Source organism: Hesperophylax consimilis, chromosome 14 (assembly GCF_061612785.1).
Source record: "Hesperophylax consimilis isolate HC1 chromosome 14, BYU_Hcon_1.0, whole genome shotgun sequence".
In the NCBI taxonomy this organism is placed as follows: domain Eukaryota; kingdom Metazoa; phylum Arthropoda; class Insecta; order Trichoptera; family Limnephilidae; genus Hesperophylax; species Hesperophylax consimilis.
In genome coordinates, this window is record NC_142849.1 from 24,598,456 (window position 1) to 24,625,332 (window position 26,877).

The 26,877-nt window shown below is 33.8% G+C and overlaps 1 protein-coding gene across 1 annotated transcript in view; it reads left to right on the forward strand.

The window, feature by feature from the left end:
• LOC149418099 (lachesin-like) overlaps window positions 1–26,877 on the forward strand; it is a 76,786-nt gene that overhangs the window by 28,037 nt on the left and 21,872 nt on the right. The window contains exons 2-4 of the mRNA XM_089639327.1: window positions 11,754–11,857; window positions 24,864–25,071; window positions 25,779–25,934. Of these exons, the coding sequence (XP_089495453.1) occupies window positions 11,754–11,857; window positions 24,864–25,071; window positions 25,779–25,934 (468 nt within the window). The remainder of the gene's footprint in view (window positions 1–11,753; window positions 11,858–24,863; window positions 25,072–25,778; window positions 25,935–26,877) is intronic.

The following is a 26,877-nucleotide window of genomic DNA, read 5'->3' on the forward strand; positions in this document are numbered from 1 at the left end:
GAATTATGAACTATTAATGATTCTTTTGCATTCCTTTGCCGATTTGTTGTATGCTGATCTGCTTTCGGGCGTTCGAGATGTGTTGTAGGCTCGGTAAGCCGCGTTTTTTCGTCGAACTGCTTCGGAGCATTGTCGACTGAACCACGGCTTTGAGCCCACACCAGTTTCTTTAGTAGTCGATTGTATGAAGCCATCCATCGCCGATTTGATGACTTCACCAATCTCCTGGGCACATCTTAAAGGGTCTGAAGTCCGAAAACAAACAGCTGACCACGGAAAAGCGTTAAAATGGGCCCGCATACCGAACCAATCTGCTGACCTATAGTGCCACACTTTTCTCCTCAGTCTCTCATTGGTTGGTCTGAGGCTAACGGGGATTGATGTCGTCACTAGGCAGTGGTCAGATGATCCCAGAGGCGCTGTGACGTCAATCTTATAACCGTGTGGCACAGTAGTTAAGAATAGGTCTAACAGATTGGAGCGGTGAGTCTAGACATCAGGAACCCTTGTAGGCTCCTGAACTAATTGCTCTAATCCGTAGCAAATGGCAAAGGATTCCGCCTGTCGGCCAGCCGAGTCCGTTGGGCCTGAGAACTTCAACCATGGTTCGTTATGAACATTGAAGTCCCCCAGAACAATAAACTCGGCCGAAGGGTAGCGGGGCAAGAGATCATCAATAGTATCGCTCAAATGTTTGAAGAGCTCGGAAGTGTCTGATTCGCTATGGTTCGGTGAGCGGTATAGACATGCGTAGAATCTTGCCGTACTGGCAAGATTGACGCGCACCTACATTACGTCGAATCTGGAGTTTTCCAGACTCAATAGTCGTACACAGTTGACGTCAGCTCGACTATAGAGGCAGACTCCTCCTTTGAGTTGGAATTTGCTTGCGAGGGTAAAGCCCGGGCAGTCCAGATAGGAGGAGTCTGGCGGCTCGGCTATCTGAGTTTCGGATAGGAAAAGAAGGTTGGGACGTTGGGACAAAAGATGGTGATGGACGGAATTTAAATTTGTGTGCAGGCCGCGAATGTTGGCAAAATTTACCAACAGTTTTGGCCCGCACCGGGGACGCCTGCTACTCGCCGCTGTTATGATGTTAAAATTGTTGTGTTGTATGTTCATGAATTTAAAGTTTTTTTTTTTTTTGTAAGGGTAGGAGGTGAAAGAAAAGGTCTGGAAAGGAAAGGTATGAGGGGTGGGTAGGAATCTGGGGTTCAGGCTGTCCAGGAGTGATGAGCGTTTGGTTCCAGCCCACCCACTGCGGCACAACCGGCACAACAGCAGTGGCGGGGTTTTTTCACTCGCTGATGGGGCAGCCCACCCTTAGTCGTGAGCCTGAGGGTCGGGCCCCTGTACTATCGAGCGGCCCGGACAGCGGTAACCGGTTGTAAAGGGTCTCTCTCAACCAGCATCTCCCAACCGGCCCGCAACGCAGAAGGTGGGCCGACGCACCCGCCACCAAGACCTGGGCAAACCTTAACCCATGAACCCGGGCACCCCTGCTTAGTCACCAAACGTAGCGAACCACTTGGGGTGACCTGTGGCAGAGGTGTTGGTCATCCAATAAATGGTTCCCAGGGCGGCGGTACCCATTCCCGCCTACCAAATTGAGATGAGATGAAAATGTGTAGATTCCTTACCAAAGTTGTGAATAGCTCTCCTGTCTACCCAAAATACAATGTATAGGTTCCTTACCGAAGTTGTGATTAGCTATCTTGTCTACCTAAAATACAATGTGTAGATTCCTTACCAAAGTTGTGAATAGCTCTCCTGTCTACCCAAAATACAATGTATAGGTTACTTACTAAAGTTATGATTAGCTCTCCTGTCTACCTAAAATACAATGTGTAGGCTCCTTTAGCTTTCTATCAAATTGTAATACACTGACAAGCTTAAAAACATGATAATTGTCCTCTTCTGCTGATCAAAATTTGTTCAAAAGATAAAACGGACTAAGAATCGGCATTTAACGGGAACCTTTCAACTGTCGTCAAAACGAAGGGGCGCTGAGTGGCCATTTTATGACTTTCTCACATGTGAATTTCTGCTTAACAACTTGGTCTGATAGTTAAAGATTATTATAGTTATTTCGAAAAAAATATTTAAAAAATAACGTTTTTATTGAAGTCTTGTAAATTTTTATGAAGGTTTATAAAAATAACTAAGTATAGATACCTATAGAGGAAAATCAAGAACTATAAAATTTAAAAGAAAAACTGGTATTCTCTTAAAATAAAAACAATTCTGAGAAAGGTGGCATAAATTTATTATATTTATTGAAAATACAGGATTTGGGTATTTCTAAAATTTTAGAATGTTTTCTAGGTACATCGCATTCGTAACTCTATTGTTTAATTAAGTACCTACCTAGGAATAAAATTTTTATAAAAAATCTACTTCAGCATCATATCACCGATAACCTTCTATTCCCTCTAAGCATTTAATAAATTATTTATATTTGTATTTTATATGTGATTATCGCACAAAACTGCTCCCAACTGTCTGGAGCACATGAGAATATGGCATTCCTAATTGAGGTATGTTGTGAGGCTGAAGGTAATTAAAAGGTGAAAGAGATTAGGAAGAGGAAGGTCGGGAGTAATCTGTAAATGGCTAAAACCTTTTCAACTCACGAATGGTGGTCTTACACCAGAGCGATACTTAGGTAGTCTTACACGAGAACGAGCCGCAACTTTATTGTATATATTATTTTAAATGAATAATTGAAAATAACTCAAATTTATTAAATAAAATTTACTTGAGCACGCCGTTAACCTAATATTTTCTCGACTTAGCTATTCTATTTAAAAAGTACGATTTTTCTTAAAATTATAAGATCCTACCCTCGCATGGAATGTAAACATGAAAATCTAGAATTCATTTAAACATGTTTCAGATTTTCACTTTTCATCTTTCTCAAGTTAAATTGTGTAAAAATTGAATTTTCTTTACAAAAGAATATTTAAAAGGAAAATATGACACGAAAATCATGTTTGGAGGAATTTAATTTTTTTTTTATGTGGAGACAAAGTTTTTTTTCAGCCAGGGAGTGATGCAAAATGATCTGTTTATAAAATTAAAATTTGAAAGGGTCTGTTAGATTGGATTATGGAGCTTTTTTAAATGTTTAGTGGCAAAATTTGATAAATAAATGTTGTTGGGGTATTTTGTATCACCCGCTTTCATCACGTGCGTGACGTACATTTTCTATCTTTCGAAAAGTTATCAAAATTTTTGTTTGTCCTGAGATTTTAAGAAACTTGTGAAGTAAAAGACTATACCACAAAATGGAGCTATGAGAATTATACTGCAGACAATTTGTTATACATATAAAATTTTAAAACAAATTATTTTTTTCAAAAATATTTTTTTTACTTCAATTTCTGAGAAGGATTGAAAACCTGAAGCTCAAGCGCACACATAAGACGAATATAAATTAACGAATTAGGCTTCACTTACCAAAATACCCAAATTCAGTCGCTTGTGTACGGAGCAATGAAGACTTTTGGCGAATTATCAAAGAAAATTCAATTATAAAACTTAAATACATATAAATTTAAATAACGAAAAATGTTATTAATTTATACACTTTTTTATTGATATACTAATGTTTATAAAACAAGGTTTTTTTTCATGCATAAAAGATAACAAATTACTATAAGTAGTTATTTGCTTGAAATATCCTTGTAAACACAGGAAACATTTAAAAAAAAAAATAATAATAATTGTTGATTGAAATTATTTGGAGGGTTATGAGCAGAACAAGCCGACGTAGCTTAGTGATTCAGAGCACCTGACGGGCAATCAGAAGGTGCGGATTCAATTCCCGTCGGCAGTATTTATTTTTACTACTGGAGATATTTTCAATTTTTATAGATATTTCATGCGAGTAATTATACACCTTTCTAAGTGTTGGTTAGAACCAGGGATCAAACCAGGTTATGTATTGGCTAGCTCAGTAAAAAGGTAAGCAGATGAGACTCGTGTACTATCAGGGGTGAGCAGCTTCTTTGATCATCAGCTCGTCCATCGGTTAGGAGGTTGGAAAGGCTAACACACAATAATAACACATGGGTAAAAAGGCACAAGGTATATTGATCATCTCGAGAAATACAGGGTTGACATAGATCTCCACTCTCTCTCTCTCTCTATAACTTGACGAACGGATGAAACGAGGATTTTACATGAATTTAAATGGTTTGAACACAAGAAAGGGGTATACTGGAAGCTTACGATTCGCCTTGAGATGAGGAATGGTGCATCAGGCCGAGCTGGTCCTTCCCGTGCCCAAAAAGGCCCGGCGGTACTGTCGAGGTGATGTTGAGACACGAGGTGCTTCGACGGAAGCGTGGCTCCGGTGAACAAAGGTTAATCTCGGGATGTAGAATCATGTTTTCGAATGATGCGGCAAACTATTGATTACAATAATTGAGATGGTTTAAACACGTGAGAACTACGTGAGGTTCGGGTGAATTGATAATTGCCAACCGTGAGAGCGCGTGGCTAATTACAAGCCAGAACAAGATCGCGTCTATTATGCGCGCCAGACATTGCGGGCGATTGCAGTTTTGCTCTGCGGGAGACACTGTTGTCGGTCCCGAGGTCCGTTTTTGACTGGCGGGGGGGCCGGAAGCGGCCCGTGTTGAACCGAAGACGCTGTGTGTGGTCCGTGTTGAACACGCTGTGACTAGCTGCGAGGGTGAGTTGGGGTAACTAAAGCCCCATTTAATTTAATAGGGAGACTGTATTACGTAACAACCTTAATAACTATGTATCCATTTAAAAAAACGTTTTTTAATGTAATTGAGTGAGGATATGCTAAGTTACAACAGTCGGAAAAAAAGATTAGATTGTTTTAAAAGCTTCAATTCTACGATGTATGTCATGGTAGAATTGTACGGCAGTTAATCTGAATATTATACATGTGTAAAAAATGTCGTTTTGTTTAGTTAGTTAATTGTACAGTTTATAAAAAACACGTGTCATCATAACATGAGAAATTTTAAAAGCTTTAAGCTCATATATGACGATGTTTATCGAAATAATATGAATATCGTTTAGTAGCTGAACGTAAAAATGCATCGGGTCTCCACAAAGGCGTAATGGGTTTATTTTCCCACCATCATAAAACAAGCAACATTTTCTGCTTATTATGATGATAGGATGAAAAAAATCAAATATTGTCAGGTGATTCATAACCCCAGAATGTTTGTCTCTCCATTTAAATGAATAAAACAATATTAATTACATTCAATTAATAATTTTTTGCCTTTCCTTTTTTAATAACTAGCTGTACCCCGCCACGCGTTCTTATGGCTCAGTCCGTCTGTGCATATACGGAGACAATAGCGCTTGTTGCTTTTACGTCCAACAGATCTTGCTGTTTTTAAAAAATCATGTTTTTACATGTCACAGATGACATCAATATAATATAGGTATATAAAAACTCACGCGTATTCAAGTGTGGCGTTGTGTCAAAATTTCAAAGCAATCGGTCTAGAACTTTCGGAGATTTAAGATTTTGAACCAATGAACATTTACATTTTTATTTATAAAGATAGATAGAAGTTTGAAGTAAGCTCAGAAGGAATGCTCAAGAAAGCCAATTTGTGGCTTGACATTATAATTACACTAAACAGGTTACATTTTTAACCACAGATTTACAGTTTCGGTTATATCCTAACCTTCTTCAGAACAGTTTTGTTAAAATAACTAGCCTCAGTGCATAGATACATACATTTCAATTTCATGAGCAAACAAGTTCGAAAATGCATTTGGAAAGCAAATTTTATTTCATGATTACTACTCCGTTGTTGTTTTAAAGAATCCGAACTGTTCTCAACGCGAAGTGTAAGACCTAGAACATTAGAGGATGTACCTAGGTATCTAAACGGACCCAAAGCTATTTAACGATTTGTCTCATGTGATAAGAAAGTGAGAAAATATATTCAAAATAAACTGGTATTAAAATAAGACTGATTGACATTCTACCGTACTATGAATTACAAATTTATTTTTTTGCTTTCTGTGGCGATTTTTTATGAATTTTCAATGATTGATTTTTTTGTCCTGTATTTATAATATTTTAGATCAGTGGTTCTTGAACTTTTTGGAGGTACCGAACCCCACCAGTTACATATGCGCATTCACCGAACCCCTCCTAATTTGAAAAATAAAATTAGTTTTTTACAAATTCAAAACATGGTATATATATAGATGTACAAAATGAAAAAAAAATAAAAAACAAAGATCAAAACATTAAATTTTAATGGTTAAATCAAAACATGAAACATATTAATTATTATTTACTTTAAATCAGTGTGACTTTTGTGCTGTTGCCTTTCAGAAACCAATTCAGAAATTCGCGGCTTTACCTTGGCAAGTGCCACTCTCATGTCATTTTCACAACAAAGTCTATTCCTTCTTCGTTTTTATATTCAGCATATTCGAAAAGGATGGCTCGCAAAGATATGTTGTAACAAACGGTATAAAAATCTCCAGAGCTTTCTTAGCGATAACAGGGTATGTTTCTATTTGTTGACACCAAAACGTTGAGAGCGATGTTGTTCTGAAGAGTTGCTGTTGAACCTGGCTCTGCTGAATTTCAATGATTTTATCAAATATAAGTCGGGGGTCTTGACCTCCACCAAACCCCCGAGACTGACTCACCGAACCCCTGGGGTTCGATCAAACCCAGGTTAAGAACCACTGTTTTAGATACTTGCTGGAAAATTTTCAAGCAATTATATTGTACCTTTATTATTTATAAGTTAATAGATTAGCTTCTCCGTTAGACAAGACAATATTTATCTACGAACTGGGAAATTTAATGATGTTATATAATGTGTTGTTAATTTGTATAATTTATTTTATAATTTCAATGAAAAAAAAAAAAAAAAATATATATATATATATATATATGTGTGTGAGACCGGTCGGTGGTTGAGTTAACATCGTTTTGGGACCCATTCAGGCGTAGCGTGTTCAATTCTTCGGCTGGCTAAGTCCTCCATCACAATACAAGCAATATTTTCCACTTTCAGTGATGGTAGTAGGAGATTATAAAATATTGTCAGGTTATTCGTAACTCAAAAATGTCTTACTTTCTTTGAAAAAAAAAAAAATTATACATATAAATCACATGTGAAAACGAGTACGAAAGCAAAAGACATTTTGCATTCAACTAATAATATTTTTGTAATAATTAATGAAAATTTTACTACACATATCGTGAAGATATTGTGAAATTTAGTTTTCCCTTAATTTTTTTTCGAAATATGAATTGTTGCCTTGGTTTCGACAATGATAATTTCCAATTTCCTGTGATTTTTGACGCGCGCGTCGGGTCACAAGGCGCACAGCTCACGGTTGACAGGAACTCCCTTTAAGACGGGCGGCAGATCGTAAAGGCTTCCGTCAGCCTTCACGATAAAACACATCAAACACAACGCACATTAGAAATGAATGGGATTATGAAATGAAAGAGCTTTCTTAGTTAAAAAGTTTTATATTTTCGTAGAAAAAATGTTAGGGAGCATAATGAAACTATATTAATGACGTCTTAGTAAAAAAAAAATATATTTAATAATTGTATCAACATTATAGCCCCAGTTATTTCTCTTAGAGAAAGCTCGTTGGTTTCGTTCCCAAAATCGCAAGTTCGAAACTCGGCGAGCCCAATAAATCTCATTTCATTTGTCTCGTAATGTCACATATATTAAAACATAGGTACTTATTAAAGTTGTCTGTGATGATGTGCGTGATGTAAAATATTACCGCCTAATGCAATGTTATTATAATACATACAATTATTTACGTTAAATGAACTTAATTTTCATAATTGGAACTAGCGATAAATTGTTTTATTTCTATAATAATTCTGTATGTATTTGAAATGTATATATATATTTTTACATTTTTGACCAAAATAAATCTGTCTAAAATTGACAGTTCTAAATCTGAATCTCACTATATGATAGTATCTCTCTTTGAATTGTTAATTTATTAATACACTCTTATTATAATTTATTATAATATCCCTCGGTTTTTCACAGATCTGCGCTACTAAATTTATAAATAATAAATACATAATGTACGAATATCTACTTGTATATTTGTGCCACGTTCCAGAGTGCCATATGTCATTGGCCGTGTTTAGTGACCATATCTGAATAGCCGGATACTTTCTTACATTCCTCTTTCTCATTTCCTTTCCTACCCGATTTTTCCTACCTCAAAGTATATTCCAAATTGGAGATTTCATTTTCCCACTGAATCCGGGCAGACGTATCAAATTAACGGTAAAATTCTTTTATATAAGAAATATTCTACACAACTCTGTTTTATCGTAACCCACAAGAGTTCTTGTTACGAAAAAAATTTCATCACAATTAAATTTGAATAACTGAGTTAATGTTCTATTTCGATGGCCTAGAGCGCACACGAGTCAAGTGCAGTTTTAAGTCAAAAAATTACGTGTTTTGTAAAGCATTTATCAAGATTACTCTTTTTCTAAATAGGTGTTTCGTGGGAAATTTATATGACTTATTTAATTTTAGAATAGATAATAGTATATTAAAGTATAAGTGGATAAACAGGTCTTTAAAACACGCGCGATTTTTCGAGCACGACGGCGTAGCCGAGTGCTCGAAATAAAGCAAGTGTTTTAAAGACCAGTTATCCACGAATATTTGTACACTTTGAAAACATAAATATTGATATTATTATTAAAAATTTGGAAATAAGAACTATTAATGAATTCGTGATGTGACATCACAATATCTTGTTGTCATGGAAATGAAAAACACAATTGACATTTAGACTTCACATTTTGTTGATTTGTTGATGTTGCCATGGTAATTTTAAAAAACGCGCGTTCCATAAAGTGCGATTTAAACACGCTAGAGCGTACTTTAAATGAGTAAAAAAGGGCACCATCACAAAAAAAGTTATATTCACATTGATTTTGTTGCTTTACATACTATAAGAGTATTCTTTTACATAAAATTTTCAAATTGCACTTAACTCATTGTCGTGTGTGCGCTAAGCCGTCGATTCATTAAAATAATCATTTGTCTGAACGATTTTTCTCTCTCCTCTCTGTAATTCAAACAAGAGATTTTTTTCTTCATTTTTATTTTACACAATACACAATGATATGTGTACATACAACCAATATGCATACATAACTTTTCACCCAACTTCACTTTGTAACCCTTCACCATAAAAAATCACTTTGTAACTTTTCACTTTAAACATGATTTGAAAATTTTCTCTTTATAATAACTTCACTTAAATTTTTTTCATTCTATAACTTTACACAATAATATACACAAGTAATTGTAATATATGAGTGATAATCAGCTTTATCAGGAGAGTGTTTGTAATATAATGTAAATCAATATTATTATTAAATTATTAGTATCTCCATTAATGGAGGACTGAACGCAGTTGGCGCTAACATAAAATTGTCCAAAGAAGCGAAGTTAGCAGTCCACAATGGAGTGCTGGTACCTACCCTGATGTATGTAAGTGGGGCATGGAACTAGCAGAGAAAGTATGAAAGTAGACTGAATGCTGTTGAAATCCTTGATTGATCACTGAGGCGTATGTGTGGTAAAACCAAGTATGATCGTGTGAGGAATGTGGAGATACGCAAAAAGTGAAAGGCTGATGTAAGCGTAACGAGTAAGATCAAGAAAGGGACGCTTAGATGGTTTGGGCATGTAGAACGAATGAGCGATGAAAGGAGTGTAAGGGGAATATACGATGCAAATGTGAATGGTAGCAGAAGTCCGGGACGCCCGAGGAAGACATGGCACTACCAAGTGAATCAGATACTTGAGTCTGGCCATGTCAAGAGTCAGAATAATAGAAGAGTATGTATAAGACGATGTATGAATGTGAATGAGGCAAGGAGTGTGTGCCAAGACCGAGTTGTTTGGCGGTCGGTCCTCTCTGCCTACCCCTGCGGGGAAACGGCGTGATGGTTAGTTAGTTAGTTAATATTATTATGTTGAAAAAAATTATTTGTTTTTGATCTTATATAAATCGATCTTATTAAATTTATGAAAAAAAGTTTAAAATAAACTCAATTCAATGGTACCAAGCCCGTTTTAAATAAACGCACTAAACCAACCTTCAATTGAAATATATGATGAATAAATATTTCAGCTATATTTAGTCTGGACTAAATCTGGCTTATCACCTAGACGAAAATAATCTTATTTTTCAACACCGTCAAAAAACGCTTCAAGGATTGTCAATATGTTTTCGTCGCGAAGTAAAATATAGCCTAGTTTTAAAAGGTTATCTTTTCAGAACAAACCGAAAATAATATCATTTTTTCCGGTTTTTTCACCCCTCACCTTGAGACGATATTACGAGTAATAGAGAAAATAATAAAGTCCTACCGCAACATTTTTCTCTACATTTCTTTTCCTTTTTTGTATACCTTCTGTAACTTTTCTCTTTGTTTCTTTCTGCTCAAAATAAATGATTTTCTTTATTCGATTTGTCCTTGAATACTTTGTTCGGTCTCCTTAATAATCGAATAATAAATAACTAAATAAAGATATGGTCACACGTAGTCATTGGTTACCAGACAAAATACTCGTCCTGTACAGATTAGCAGTTTTTTTGTATTCTTAAAAACTTATTTATCTAGTCTACAGACTTCAAAGTTGAATGTGTCAAATTGTAATAATATAAAATTTATCATCCACAACGTGTTTACCCGCTTTCAAAATAAATCTCTCTGATTTCACGTTTGTTTATGGTTTTGAATGAATATTATCCTTGGATGCGGAAACTAACCCATTTCCCGACATCCGATCAAGCTGAAATTCGGCAGATAAACTCGTTGTCGATGACAATGCACTCCATTAGTTCCGGTGGGAATCACGCACATATATACATTTTTCTGAACTCGTATGTCGGTCCAACCCAATTGGCATTTGGCAAAGTTCAAGAGGGTGAGTATATATTGTAAATAGATTATTACAATATAGCGCCCCTGAGGTGATATCTCACAAAAGCGGCGCTATACAAATTGTCCAATAAATAAACAAATATAATTTTTACATTTTATTGCGTACATATGCATTGAAATACAACGGAAATAGATAAAATAATGTAATCTTATTTAACTTTATTTCATTAAAAAACAAATTACTTTGTTTACATCACTTTATTATATACAACCTCTTCACGTTTCATGAACGAAGTTCACCTCATCAGGAGTAAGAAATATAGATTACAATTGCAAAGAAGAAGTGGAAGGAGGGGGGGTTAGAGTGGGCGGGGTTTATCAGAATTAGGAATTACAATATCGTTAGACGGGAAAGACCAGTTGAGTTGGAAAATATTTAAAAGAGATTTCAGATAACTTCGAGTCGGGAACACCCTAGGAAGTTCACGGTACTACCAAGTGAATGCTTGATATATGTAAGTCAATTGAAGAATCAGACTAACCAAATGAGTATATTTGAAACGATGCTTAAATGTGAATGAAGCAAGGAACGTGCGCAAAATACATAGTTGTATGGTAGTTCATAATATATGCCTTGTCCTCCGGGGAACGGCATGTTGGTTAGTTTATTTTATTTTAAAGGTTTATCGAAAAAACATTCTGAAACATAATATGTACTCAAACAGATGGAAAATGTATTAAAAGATGATTGTTTATTTGAAATTAACATATAACAAGTTGTGATATTTGTGCTGAATTGAGTTGTTTGTGTTTCTTGTTTCAGAATCTCTATTTCCTCGCTTTGCCGAACCAATACCAAATGTCACCGTATCGGTAGGCAGAGATGCTCTGCTTGCTTGTGTGGTGGATAACCTGAGAACATTCAAGGTAAGATTAGCAAATTTTATATTACATCTAATCTTTGGTTAATTTTAGTGGACACTAGTTTTAAAATATATTTTCTTGTAATTACTGCACTGTGTAAGAGATTAATATATTTTTTTAAATTAAATTTTCGTTACCATTATAATATAGACCTTATAAGTCTCAAAAGGGGATTTTAAAATTTTTATTTTAAAAATTAGAAAGATGCAGTACTTAACAAGATCCTGCTTAGCCAAACCCCTGGCCTGCAAACAGGTGCCCTTAAATTATTATATACAATTTTTTTCACGGAGAAATCGTATTAAAAACTCGTCTTTAAAATGGGATAGCATGCCATGTGTTAATAAACTTTTAGAACATTCATTACATATAGCGGAACACGTGTTAATTCACCTGTGTTTTTCCTGATAGTAAACAATGACGAAATGCAAAAATATTCTAATTTTTACGAATGCGTGTTCCGACATCGCCACAACTCATTCGTGTTTTACTGAGAGTTTATTAGGAAACCTGACAATTCATTCGTTAAAGTCCAAAATAAGCAATTTTGTAAGAGATTTTTAATAAAATATCAATATCAGTTATTTTTCTCCATATACTTTATAGTAATCATCTTAATATCTACACAATTTCCATCATTACTCATTTATACATTTTGATTTTCCCTTTCAGTCATCATTAACATGTACCGATCCAATTTACCATTACCATTCGCATTGTGTCAATGCCTTTCTTCCAGATTAAGATCTTCCAGCCATTTTTTCTTCTCATTTGATCTTCCAGCCATAGAGTAACATCTGTTTACGTTTTTTGACAGTGATTTAAATATATTCCACCTTGGTCATAATAGAAATACGGGGGGATAAGAACGGGTTAGAATAACGCGTTACTTATAATCACGCTCATGCGTACTGCTTATACCGGTCGCAATTGATCTAAGTATTTTATAAGTTTTTTTATATGTTTATTCTATTTAAAATTGAATTCCACGGTAGTAAATAGTATTATTCTTTCTTATAAATTTTGAAAACCCGAAAAATGTTCAACCTATAAACGCCAAACGCGCGCTCAACATATATCACGGGTCGCTTCTACGCATCTTCTACGACTCGTTCTTGAGTTCAACAGCTTGAAGCTGGTGGGACCCAAACGCGATGTCACCTCAGCCACCGACCGGAAAAGTGATGTATAATCAATTTGTGCACATTAGTAAAACTGAATATATTACTAACAACATATCGAATTGAGTTCAATTTTCACATTCATTAATCAACTAAATTTGATTCGTAGCTATCCACTGTTGATTAATGACTGGGTAGTTGCAATTTAGTGTTGTTGTGTCCCACATTTTACATCGTCTATTAATTGTATTGTTTTTTTTTTGTCTGTGGAAAATACCCTACATTACCTACATGTGATTGTCGTTCACCGGAGCTACATAATATATGATGTATAAAATGTTATAACACAGAACATTTTGTATAAAAAGCTATATTATCAAAATATGAAAATTACCTAAAAACAACCCGAACCCGGAAAGACTATGGCATCCCAAATCACTGGGGTATGGGTATACTGATGACAGTGTGGAAATATAATTAAAATAGGATTGGAAAGAACCTAACCACCCAGATCTATTTGCTAAATATATATACAGCCATTTTGAGCCACGTTTTGATTAAGAATTCATCAGAGTGATACTGAGAGTATCTACCACTCTGGTACTCCACTAGCTCACTGCTAAAATATTGATAGAATAGAAATAAATTGATAGAAATAAACGGTATAGCTATTTAATAAAGTATATTTATTTAAATATTTCGTATTAGAAAATCAAAAAAAATGATTAAAATAACTGTTCGGGTGTGAGAAAAATTTATTAAAATTCAAATATTTTAAATCCCTGATGAACATAGATCATAATTTAATTTAAAGTCAGAAAATTAAGTGCATTATACTTCTACCATGCAAAATTACAAATTTATAAAAACAATATTCAAAATAAAATTGCACCCTTTAAAAATAACAGAAATCTTAGACAAACGTCCATACTTCCTACTCCTAAATGTAAAAAAAACAATAGGACAGTTCAACCATGAATATCTCGGAGTTAAATTTTTTAACTCATTACCAGAAAAAATTAGAAACATGAATACAAATATAAACGAATTCAAAAGCCACCTTAAAAAGTATTCCGAACAGTTGAACTGAATAATATCAAATATAAACCAATATAACAACACCCCCATACACACAAGCCCTGCTTATTTATGGGGGTACATCAAATACATATATTATGTAATTAATAACTGTACTATATTCAATATTGTGTAATGTAAGTCATGTATTACTAATAAAAATAAAAATAAATAAATAAATAATTCCAGCTAGATGAGGGTTGCTGTCTTTCACGTTAACCACCTGGCTGTGATTAGGTTGTTACGGTTTTAAAACAATAAGCCCCAACTTCCGGTACTAATATCGATTCGAAGATCTAGGTAATAGTATCGATGCATACCAACACTAGGATGATAGCTGTGTTTGGCACGCTCCTTACTGATCAGTTGAGATCTAGCAGAGCGGCAGTGAGCACGTAACGGACACTTAGAGACCAGGCAAATCAGGGTGACGCAACGTATTTCGACTCGTAAATAATAAATCATATTATTTAGTTTTCTTTGTTATAATTTTTGGTTTATCATGTGGCATATTTAAATAATGACTTGTTTTTTTTTATATTTAAACAAACTGGCACCCTATAAATTCATTAATTATTAGACTAACTTCAATATAATATTGCGGTGACATTTTGTAAATTAGAACTATCACAAAAAGTCATACATGAAGTAGTCGCAAAATATTCAAAGTCAGTAAAATATTAGATAAATCCCAGCTTTCATGGCTTTGATACCTGAACTGAATAAAGCTATCTAATGCAAGCTTTATAGTCTAGACTACCTTTAGTCAAAGAGCGAATAGGTTGGTATATTATGATACTATTAAACGATCTCCACGTCGTTAACGACAAGCAGATTCAGCCATCAAAAATATGAATTCGAGAGGACTGGATAATAAAATATGTCGACCCGCACTTGGAAATTATGTAGAATATATGTTTATCGGGTAGATTTAAAAGGTGGACATAAGAATTTCTTGTAAGTATTCACTTGTTGAATCTTTAACCTAAATTCTGGAATAGTCACGAATAAAACTGTCGTATATAACTTTACGACTCGAAACTTAAAGGGTTTAATATTTTCAAATATTTACGAGCTTTTAACATTTTGTGTCAAATACGTCTATTCCGAGATTGGCAACTTCACAGAAATTTATGTCTTACACAAGTCACGATCAATAATTCATTCAGTTGTTTTAAATTATCTTTTCCGATTTTATGTCCGGGTTAAATCTTCCCCTTATGAAAAACTAAACCCTTCCACACACTTTTCCACAAATGATCATCTAGTCAATCAACATTATGCAAGTGCATTTTATAAGCAAAATAAATACAAAACAATACAAGAATAACACGTCAAATCACCAGAGATCAAATGGGAAAATAATTCACCGACTCGGGATATTTTTATATCAGAGGGTTCGGCTCGGTAGAACTCCTAATAGGGCCTATAAATCCTACTGATCCCTCAACATAAATATTTAAAAAATCTTTCGTTATCCTACATGTATTTAAAATGACTGATTTTTGCATTTTCATATATAATTTTTATAGATAGATCTAATATAGATATCATACGCCTAAATTTTTAATGAAAGAGCTAGGTATAATGCCAGTAGCCGAAATAACGAATGGTAATATTTTTATAGTCTGAGAATGCCAAATTCTTTTTATCTCATTTCCTAAATCTGTGTATTTTCTTATTTTTTCATTAACAAATTTTTGAATATTACTTTTTTTTTTTATGCTTCCGATTTTTTTGTCCGGGTTAAATCTTCCCCATAGGAAAAAAAAACCCTTCCACTCACTTTTCCACAAATGATCATCTAGTCAATCGACAATATGCAAGTGCATTATATAAGCAAAATAAATACAAAACAATACAAGAACAACACGTCAACTCACCAGAGATCAAATAGGAAAATAATTCACCGACTCCAGATATTTTCATATCAGAGGGTTCGGCTCGGTAGAACTCCTAACAGGGCATATGAATCCTCCTGATCCCTCAACATAGATATTTAAAAAAATCTTTCGTTATCCTACATGTATTCAAAATGACCGACTTTTGAATTTTTATATATAAATTTTTTGATAGATCTAATACGTCTAAATTTTTAATGAGAGAGCTAGGTATAATGCCAGTAGCCGAAATAACGAATGGTAATATTTTTATAGCCTGAGAATGCCAAACTATTTTTATTTCATTTACTAAATCTGTGTATTTTCTTATTTTTATATTATTATTATATATATTAACATTTTTAATAATTGATTTTTATTAATAAATTTTTCAATTTTCCAGAAATATGAACCTATATATAAGTTTCTATATCCATCCGGCTTACACATCGATAATTTTTTTTTTTTATTCATCGGGATTGCTATGTGACAAGATTCATTCGTTATCCTCTAACTACATAGCTAGGGCTTATAACAATACCCTTTAATGTATCTATCTTACTATTACTGCTGTTTATTTGATCTTTTTACTATCGCCATCTGATTATTGCATTAATTGAATGAACTTATGTTTCATTAGTATGTTCACGAAAAAAATTGAATCGAAAAAAAACCATTTCAAATATATACCTACAATTAGATGTAGAGTTTTTACTGACAGGTATAGTTTAGAAAAATACAGATTTCTAGTGTACAAATAACCCGACACACATAAAAAAACCTTTTGAAAAAAAAAAAAGGAAATGTTGCTTGTGCAATAATGGAGGACTTAGCTAGAGAATGTCTTGAAACTCTGACGTCTTTCTTTTTGCAGTTCACTTAGCTGCCGACCGGTAATAACCACGATTAACTTTATTAATAAAGTTTGGAAATATAATAGTTCAGTAATACAGTACAGAAATGTAGGTTACGAGAAAAAGTTTATTGGTAGGTGCAGTTTTGAAATGCAGTTCGCAACTCTCACTTTTCATACCATTTTGATATGTTACACTTAAGCCACCGCATACACAATTTCTACTGATTTGTAAAAAGTTTCTCGTTAATTCTATAAGACTTTAAGTTCGAAAAAAAAATATTTTTTAAGATAATATCCCTCTTAGATATGAAGTCACTCGATAGAAAAAAATCACAAAGTAAGCTCCGAAAATTATTTAAAACACCTTTTATTCTGTTATTTAATATGTTATAGAGATGAAAAATTAAGTGTATTTTTAAATGCAACCAAAGCATTTATGGAGAGATTTTCCTGTATTTTTAAACGAGTTGTGTTTTATTAAATATTTTCACCATTTATAATAGTTTTTAATTATTAGAACGCTCCCTCTAACGTTCGTATTTATATATCTCCCTTTCAAACCATATTTGAACGTTTCACAGAATTTTAACAATTCATCAAATTTTAATATTAGATTTCTGTTATAATTCAAGTAATGTAAAAAACTGGTCTATGTGGAAATATTTACAGAACGTAAAGAATATAAATTTAACGGCATTTGAATTTAAACTTAAATTTGATTAATTTTTTAAATTCTGTGAATCAAATGGTCCATATGTAGTTAAATAAAACGGGTTTCTTGGTCTGTAAGTAAGTAACTAAAAATACAATGTATCAGTAGAGATTTTGGTAAAGCAGAGCACTAAACAGAGCATTATAATACGAAATAATATTATAAATTAGTTTATTTTATATGAATACCGCACATGAATCCCAACTGCCCGGAGCCAGTGGGTCTACTGCGTATTTAAAAGGTTATTGTAAGGACAGAGTGAGTGAAGAGGGGAAGGCTATGGGGAAGAGTATGGTAAGGTTAACAAATAAACATGGCTGTTGCCATTTCAAACAATAGACGTACACTTTCGAGTAGTACATTCAAGTGGACTTAAGAGGAGATAGATTACCGAAAATAATATGAGAGAGACCCATGTAACAGTTAACAAGTAAGAATAAGTAGTTTTGATTGATTTAGTGTAATTATTGGATGTATTTTTTTAGGGCCTCCGTGGTCGAGAGAAAGAACTCTCGTTTAGCAATTCGGAGATCACATGTTCAAATCCCATACATTTTAATATAACTAATTCGTGTTACTTAATAATTTGTTCTGTTAAAATAATGTGTAGTACCTCTCGAAGATACTCTCCGTATGGCCCTAGTATATGAATTGAAACGTTTCTTGAAATGGTTTTAGTCGTGTTCGGTGACCAGATCTGATTAGCCAGGTATTTTCCAACCTTTCTCTTCCTCATCTCTTTTTTCTCCTCACTATTTTTGGCCTCACAACAAAGACTGAAAAAGGGAATACCAACATAAAATATATGAAGTTTTCATCGGAAAATTGAAGTTATTTTTCATAATAAATAAAGAAATATTGACCATAAAGATGCTAAGCGCAAACTTCTGTTCTTATGGATAAAGTCCAATCCAAGATACTAGACCCAATCGTTTGCTTCAATAGAAACATACTAACTTTATGGGTTAACTCTCGATATATTTACTCTGAATAACAGGAAAATCCCATTGCAAAGAGATTCCCAAGAAATGCATTACTATTCAGCTGCAATATATGAATAAAACAATGTTGCCGACTTTTCAATGCAGTTTTAAAATACGGACAACTTTGTCCGACAAGTCATGAATTTCTGAACTTCGTGAACATACTCCTACTTGGATACATATTTATTTACGGAACATGAAAATAACAAGGAAATGTGTCGTTTTTATTGTTTGTTCTCATTGTTCGTGATTTTAAATTCGAAGAATTAGCATTATTCCCGGATATTTATAACTTTAATATAATATTTCAAAAACAAATTAGAAGTAAAATAATTTTACCTTCTAACGCATCGTTTGCTTATTAAAATCACCAACCAGTATTCCGTATTTGCTCTCTCAACAATAATTGTCGTGTTTTTTCAGTTCTTTATAAGTTCATAGACTTGAAAGCAGTGGCGGCTGTGACTTTTGGGTGTGCTAGAGTGCTACATTACAAAATATGGCATTATTGATGTTGTTGTAGCTGAAAACGGTTTTTAACTTTTTTTAGAAAATTTGATTTTTTGTATAAAGATTTTCAGGAAATCCGTGCGGCGCACGGAATAACCAAAAACCGAATTTTCGAAAAAAAATGTTTTAAACTACGAAAACATCAATAATGCCATTTTTTAATATTTGCAATCTAATACACTGAAATGTCACGAGCCGCCACTGCTTGAAAGACTTCATTATTTTATATGTCCTGTCTCCTTACAGATTATCCTCAAAATTATAACCATCTATTGTAACTTTAACGGCACATAGCACTCATTTTAAGGTGAATTTCCTTAGTGAACAACTGAAAAATTATTCATTTTCAATTTGTGCCAGTTTGAGAATAATCTCGTTTTCATCAGGATACAAAGATATCATACAAATATAGAAAAACATATTAATGCAAGTGTTATGAATGAAAATAAGGGCGTTGTACTTGGGAAAGAAAGAGGCTTACTTGATATTTGGTGCTTCCTAAACCGGATGACCATTTAAATAAAATTTGAATTATTGACCGACTTCGTACGAGACTTTCCTTCGTCTGAACAAAAGATAAATCATCAATGTCTGCAACGATTATTATAATCTGTATACAAACAATTGTTAAATTACTATAACTATAACTTAGGGTAAAAGGACAGGTAAGGGATGCGAAAGAAGAATAAAATGACATTCAGGGAACAAATTTTACCTTAAATTTCATTGGTTATTTGTTGTTATAATTACAATTTAAAATAATCAGAAAATACATTGCAACCCTAAATTAAACGAAATGAGAATATTGTATTACGTAAATACACATGGAGCGAGTTGCTTTTGGCCTCCCCATTCTGGGTATATTGTGGGTGAGGGGAAACAGATGGTAATGATGTAGGTTAGGAATAACCAGGCACCGAACACGGCTAAAGTCATTTCAAGCAACGTTTGTCCAACGCTTGTTACCCCTTTAATTTGAAAATTTTCTCATTTTAGAAGTTTTGTCACACATAGCGTTCAAAAAAAGTATATTCAATTTTATCTTATTTGATAAAACAAAATCAAAATTTTCTCCCATAGTATTTATAAGAAGATGGGTACTTTAATACCTACCAATCCGATGATAAACCATATGTTTTTTATAAACTGTTTTAAATTTCAAATAAGGAAGTATGCAATTTGTCACTATCTTAATGACGAATTTTCTTTCAAACTATCTTCAGGTAGCTATTAGTTACCATAAAAATACGAATAAAAAAGTCCTAATAAACACGACGATTTCATATTTGAAAAAAAATCTTTACTGAACCATTAAAACGACCACCATGTTGAAACGGAAATGGAACGTACCCACAAATTAAAAGACATATGAAATGGAAAACGGTTAAGTTATAACAGGATATCTCAACACTCAGTCAACGAATGTGGAAAAAATTTATGAATTAATAAAACCAATTTTTTTTATTATCTTAAGAATCCTTTCTCCAGAAAGATCCGCTCATTCTTTCCAATTTAACACTATCACTTAGAATGGGAAGAAGATTGTGAAACGCTTCCAGAGATATTCATTCCAGCAATTAAATTAAGAAGTTAAGAAAAGTTCGGTGAGCAAATTTTCGGAAATGAAATTTAATGGCCGACGTGGAGTTGGTTTTACTGCCATCTTCAGATTCTTTGCCAAGTTTTGTTATGGTGGGAGCTAACCGGCAATCATTGCAGATTGTTTTATTTTCATCTGTCATCTTAGAATTATGCGTCAGGCAGATCTCTCTCTTTTTCTTTTTCTGATATTTTGCTTTCTTATACAGGATGCGGCAAAACAGAACAGTCAGTGTAGTTTTGAAGGGCTATTAAAAAACGGCGCAACTTACAAAAATGGGGTTTATTCTAATTTATTCGGTACATGCCGTTTTATGTATCTAGTTCTGAAGATGACATCAGAATCATGATGCCCCCCAGCAGCGATATGATGAAGGTGATTTCTGAAGTTTTCGGCCGCGCATATTTTATAATTATAATTCGGTGATTTCCACCCAAATTTGATCCCTGAGTTCTTCCAAGGTGTGAGGCCGATGATAAAAAAAACATTTTCCTTCAGGTAGCATCACAGGAAGAAGTTGAAATTGCAGGCGAAAAGCTGGCTGGATGGCGACGAAAGAACGGCCATTTTCAAGAAACATTCGGACGGCAAAGCCCCGGTGTTGTCGAGACCAAACAATGGTAACGACTGAAAACGGCACGACCCTCCCGATACAATGAGACACCTCCTAGTTTCCTACCTCCATCACACGGGATGTACCGGCCCTTCAAACCTGCAATGTCTATTTTTCTGCACCCTACATTAAGGGTGTGTGTCAGACAGATTTTTAGATAAACAATTAATTCTGATTTTTTTATAAATAAAAAAAAAGAAATAAAATAATAATAAATCTTATAAATTTTTCAAAATGACAATATTTTGCTGATTTTTTCTACAATCCTACTAGACTCATGCTCGTATTATGGTAATCGTATATGATTTATGTAAGAATAACAATAATAAAACATAAGGAGAAAAGGAAATTGAAATGTTACAACAATAATTTTGAAAATGCATATTATCAAACAAACCAAATTAGAAATAAAAACAAAGATAAAACTGATTGAGAAAAAAGATATTCTAAAGAAATGGAAATAAAGATATTAAAATTAAGATTAAAATATTGCAAAATTATACTAAATTATTTTATGTCATTTTATCATTATCATTATAATATATATTACTTATCTACAAATGTACTTATTTACGGTCACATTTGAATTTAGCCATATAAAAAATTAAATTAGTTAAAACTTTTTTTTTAAACAGTGTAAGGAACTCATGTATTCTTTAAATAAGGCTCGTCCCCTTTCAAATAGCCAATGTTGAACACGAATAGTAAAAAGGGATATAGAATTAATTTACTTTATATTGGTGTTTAATTTTAATTACAGTTTCTGATGGTCCACAAAATATTACCATGATCTGTAATTTTTAATATTTATATTTATTTATAGTTAAATAAAATTATTTATTTTATTGAAAATTCATTATTTTAAATTTTTATTTTTTGTCTTTAAATTTTACACATGCCAAAATCTGTTTAAGATAGATTTAATTCTGAATCTATAACGATTTTTAAAGTTTACTAATGGTGTTCATTTGAAAGGTAATACTGTGCGCCTCTCTAATTACTTATTTGTCAATGAAAAAAAATTATATGGTAAAGAAGATTAATAGTACTGTAAGGCAACGATTCTGAGGCAATAATTTTACAAATACTTTGCAGTCACAAATCCTACATTTATAACATCCAGTGATTGTTCACGATTTTGCGCTAGTTTTCATAAAATCATTGACTTGTCAATAGCTCCACTCACAAAGGAGTTTTTTTAACGCAGCGCCATTTTTGTGAAGCTTTTACTAATTGCTCGAACGACTGAAGTAAGAAACGTGGTGAACTGTTAACTATTGACTATTCAAATTTAATAATTAGTCATTGCTTGACACATTAGCAATTCGTCAGTTATCAATTTAACGAGTTTTTACCTACCGATACAAGGAGAAAAACGTTTTTTTAATTTTTTTTTGTCAAGATATTGTTAAAAACGTGACTGCGTGACCAATTCCTAGTGAAATATAAGTCAGTCATAATAAATTTGAGCACGTATTCACGCAGGTAGCCTTGTCCGAAGAAATATAATGAACACGTGTTCCGACTTACTCATAATATATTCGTGCTTTACTGATAGTTCGATGTGAAATTTGTCAATTCATTCGTTATAGGCGTCCAGTCCCGTTTTTAACAGGAAAACGAATAATTTAACCAGATTTTTAATAAATTAACAATATTTCTTAATCTTAAGTTTTCTCCGTGTAAGAATATTTTCAATATTATTTTTCAGGTGATGATATCACGGAGATTTTTTTCTGATTTCTTTCAGTCAATTTCTTCAAGCCGTTTATCGTTGTTAACAAAGGAAAAGCTCTATTTTTAGTACCTAAAAAAAATGTTATTTGCATCTTAGTTGCATGAAAATTTAAAGCGGTTGTTCGAACGCAATATTCATTGGTGATCTCACTAGTGTTCCTTAGTAAATTATTTATTCATGCAATAAACATTTGTCTGATATCAAACATAATATATTCATGTTGCTGCCACCCCGACTCTTCTTTAGCTCGCATATAAAAACGTAAGCGTCGGGCATACTTAAAATGCAAAACTGACAACTGACAGCGCGTTTGGAGCAAAAAGGCGTCTTTGCTCGGTGCGAATGGACGAGCTCCAGTTCCGCGTCAAAATGTCTCGACGCCGAACATTTTTCTTACTTGCGAAATGGGTTTTAATATTACAATAGTGTAGTTCTGTGAACAGTAGACTTCACGTCCAAAAAAATATGTTTCTAATTTTCTCTTAGAAAATAAATCAAAACCAAAATTTCCTCCGAAATCATAAAATTTGTATGTTGGAACTTGAATACTTACCTACTTAACTAACTAACTAACCATCACGCCTTTCCCCGCAGGGGAAGGCAGAGAAGACGAACCGCCAAACAACTCGGTCTCATAGGTTTTCTTATTCACATTCATACATCGTCTCATACATACTCTTCTATTATTCTGACTCTTGACGTGTCCCAAATTTGATTAACTTGATCGTGCCATGTCTTCTTTGATCTTCCCCGTCTTCCGATACCATTCGCTTTTGCGTCAAATATTCTCCTTACACTCCTTTCTTCGCTCATTTGCTCTACTTGCCCAAACCATCTAAGCGTCCTTTTTTTAATCTCATTCATTACGCTTTCATGAGACTTGCACTCTTTGCGGATCTCCACATTGCTCACACGATCATATATGGTTTTGTCACACATATGCCTCAAAGATCTCATTTCAACAGCATTCAGTCTACTTTCATCCTTTCTCTGCCATTTCCATGCCCCACTTCCAAACATCAGGGTAGGTACAAGCACTGCATTGTGGACTGCTAACTTCGCTTCTTTGGACGATTTTTTGTTAGCGCCTACTGCGGTCAGTTCTACTTACCTACTCAATTACTTATAAACCATAAATATTTTACGTAACTTTTATTTTTTTTAATAATGAATAATTATACAATTTGTGCGAAGAAATGACTCCACCTCAATGACAATTCTTTTATAACAAACTATTATTTATTTCACCTTGCAGCTCGTACTCTGGCGTAATAAAAAGGGAGTTTACAACACGGCCACCATCTTGAACCGGAACCGGAACGTAATTAACAAATTTACAGACAGATGAAATGTAAAATTGTTACGCTTATTCTATATTTAGAAAAAGACTTAAATAAAGTAAAGATAATCCGAAAAAAAAATCAGTCGACTACCTATAGTGGTGGATAGTTTCACGCTATATATATCAATATGTTTTACCATATATTTATAAAAAAAAAATAGAATAAAAAGCCCTGAAATCGCTTGTGTACTTTTGTATGAATTTCAGTAAAAAAACAGAACATTTACTAGCGGTAATGAAGATGGGTAATTTGTTGGCAATTGACACGTTGATTTATTTTTATAAAGAAAGACAAACATTCCCAGGTTACAAATCATCTGACAATGTTTGAAAAACTTCTGCTACCACCGCAGTAAGCAAAAAACGATTCTTGTGTCGTGACGGAAGACTTAGCCAGCCAAGGAATTGAACTCAAGACGGTCGATTTACGCTCATATAAGTTCCTCTACTAGGACACACAATAATGTAACCAAACTTAAGAATATTATGTTAAACATTTTATGAAACACCTGTGAGAAATATGAAGCTTGCTGAAACTGTTTTCGTTTTGCTGATTATTTGTTAATTCTTCCACCAGGTGGCATGGGTAAAAGTGGACACACAAACCATTCTCAGCATTCACCACAACATCATCTCCCAGAACCCGCGCATCAGCTTATCCTATAATGATCACCGCTCCTGGTATCTACATATCAAGAGCGTGCAGGAGGGGGACAGGGGATGGTACATGTGTCAGGTCAACACTGATCCCATGCGCTCCAGGCAGGGATATCTTCAAGTTGTAGGTATGTTAAGTATCAGTTTATCTTATAACGATCACCGCTCTTGGTACTTGCACACCAAGAGCGTGCAGCAGGTGGACAGGGGGTGGTACATGTGTCAGGTCAACACTGATCCCATGCGCTTCAGGCAGGGATATCTTCAAGTTGTAGGTATTTTCAGTATCATTTAATTCTATAACGATCACCGATTTTGGTACTTGCACACCAAAAAAGTGCAGCAGGGGGATAGGGGATAGTCAACACGGATCTCATGGGCTGCAGTCAGGGATATCTTTAAATATCGACAAAATTGATGAAATCCTGGTGCTTACCGTAAATCATAATTATGTACTACCTTTTTACATGCATGTTTTTATTACTATTAATAACACGTAGACGGTTTATAATTCCCGTGAGCTATGTCTAATCAGGCCATGGGATCATTGTACATCTCCAATTTTACCTTTGTCAGTGGCCCGGTCCCCATTATATGTAAAGTTCAACAGGATAATCGTTGGATATTTTGATATCTCCTAGTTTCAGAATATGTCTTCCCATATAGCTGATCCTTGTTCCCACTATGGTGGGACATTGGGACTATAAATATATTGGATTCTCTTCTTCACATTTGTGTAGATAATATTGTTGTTTTCACCATTGTTAAAGAATGAGTAAAAGAACCAAATCATTCCTTTTCTGCGATTGATTAATGATTTCCTTTATTTCAATAGTACCTCCTTCAATAATCGACAACAAGACTTCTACCGACCTGGTTGTGAGGGAATCCAGCAATGTGACGCTGATCTGTAAAGCGGCCGGTTATCCCGATCCATACGTGATGTGGAGGAGGGAAGACGGAGAAGATATCAACTATAATGGAGATAATGGTACATGCTATGTAGACTTCAATAATTTATATAGAACCTGCACAAATTAAAAGCGCAAATAGTATGTAGTTTACCTCCTTTGTAACACTGTCCGTATCTTTCCGTATTGCCACAGTCATAAATAACATTGACATTTGCCTCCAGCTGTCAAAAAATTTACAAACTGCGCCAATCAGGGAATAGTTAAAGTATCTCCTTGATGACTTTAGATCGGCGAATAAATTTTGCATATAAAATCCAAGGGTTTACAACTATAATCATGTACAAATTTTAGAAATAAGAAAATTGTTAAGATGAACGGTTGAGCGGCCTTTTTCACACAAAACTTAAATATAGATTTGAGGCCAAAATAGCCAACCAAAATGAAAAAAAATATTTGTTCAATCAAATAGTAAAGAAAATTTTTAGTGCACATAAGTGGTATTTTTGAAGTGAAACTTCTTTACGCGCGTTATGCAATTTCGAGGACAGGAGTAAAACCAACTCATGACCGTCATGAAAAACCGTGATCATTTCGCTATAGGAGCCTAGCCAATATTATATACCTTTTTTAGGTCACTCTCCAAACTCAGCTTCGCGGTCTAGAGGCAGAGCGCGCGACTCTCGTCGGGAAAAACCGAGGTTCGATCCCCGCTTAAATTTTTTTTTTTTTTCTTTTTGTGATTTTTTAATAATATATTTTTTTAAAGTGATAAAATGCTTTTGTTAAAAGTGATAAAAGACTTTTAGATATTTTGACTACATGATATATAGGTCGAATACGTAATAACCGCGGTCTAGAGGCAGAGCGTTCGACACTCGTTATGCAGGACCCGGGTTCGAATCCCATATTTTTATAACTTTTAATTTTTTTTATCAACGATTTGTATTTTCTTTTTGTGATTTTTTTTAATAATAATTTTTTTTGAAGTGATAAAATGCTCTCGTGCTGCGACTTTTAGAT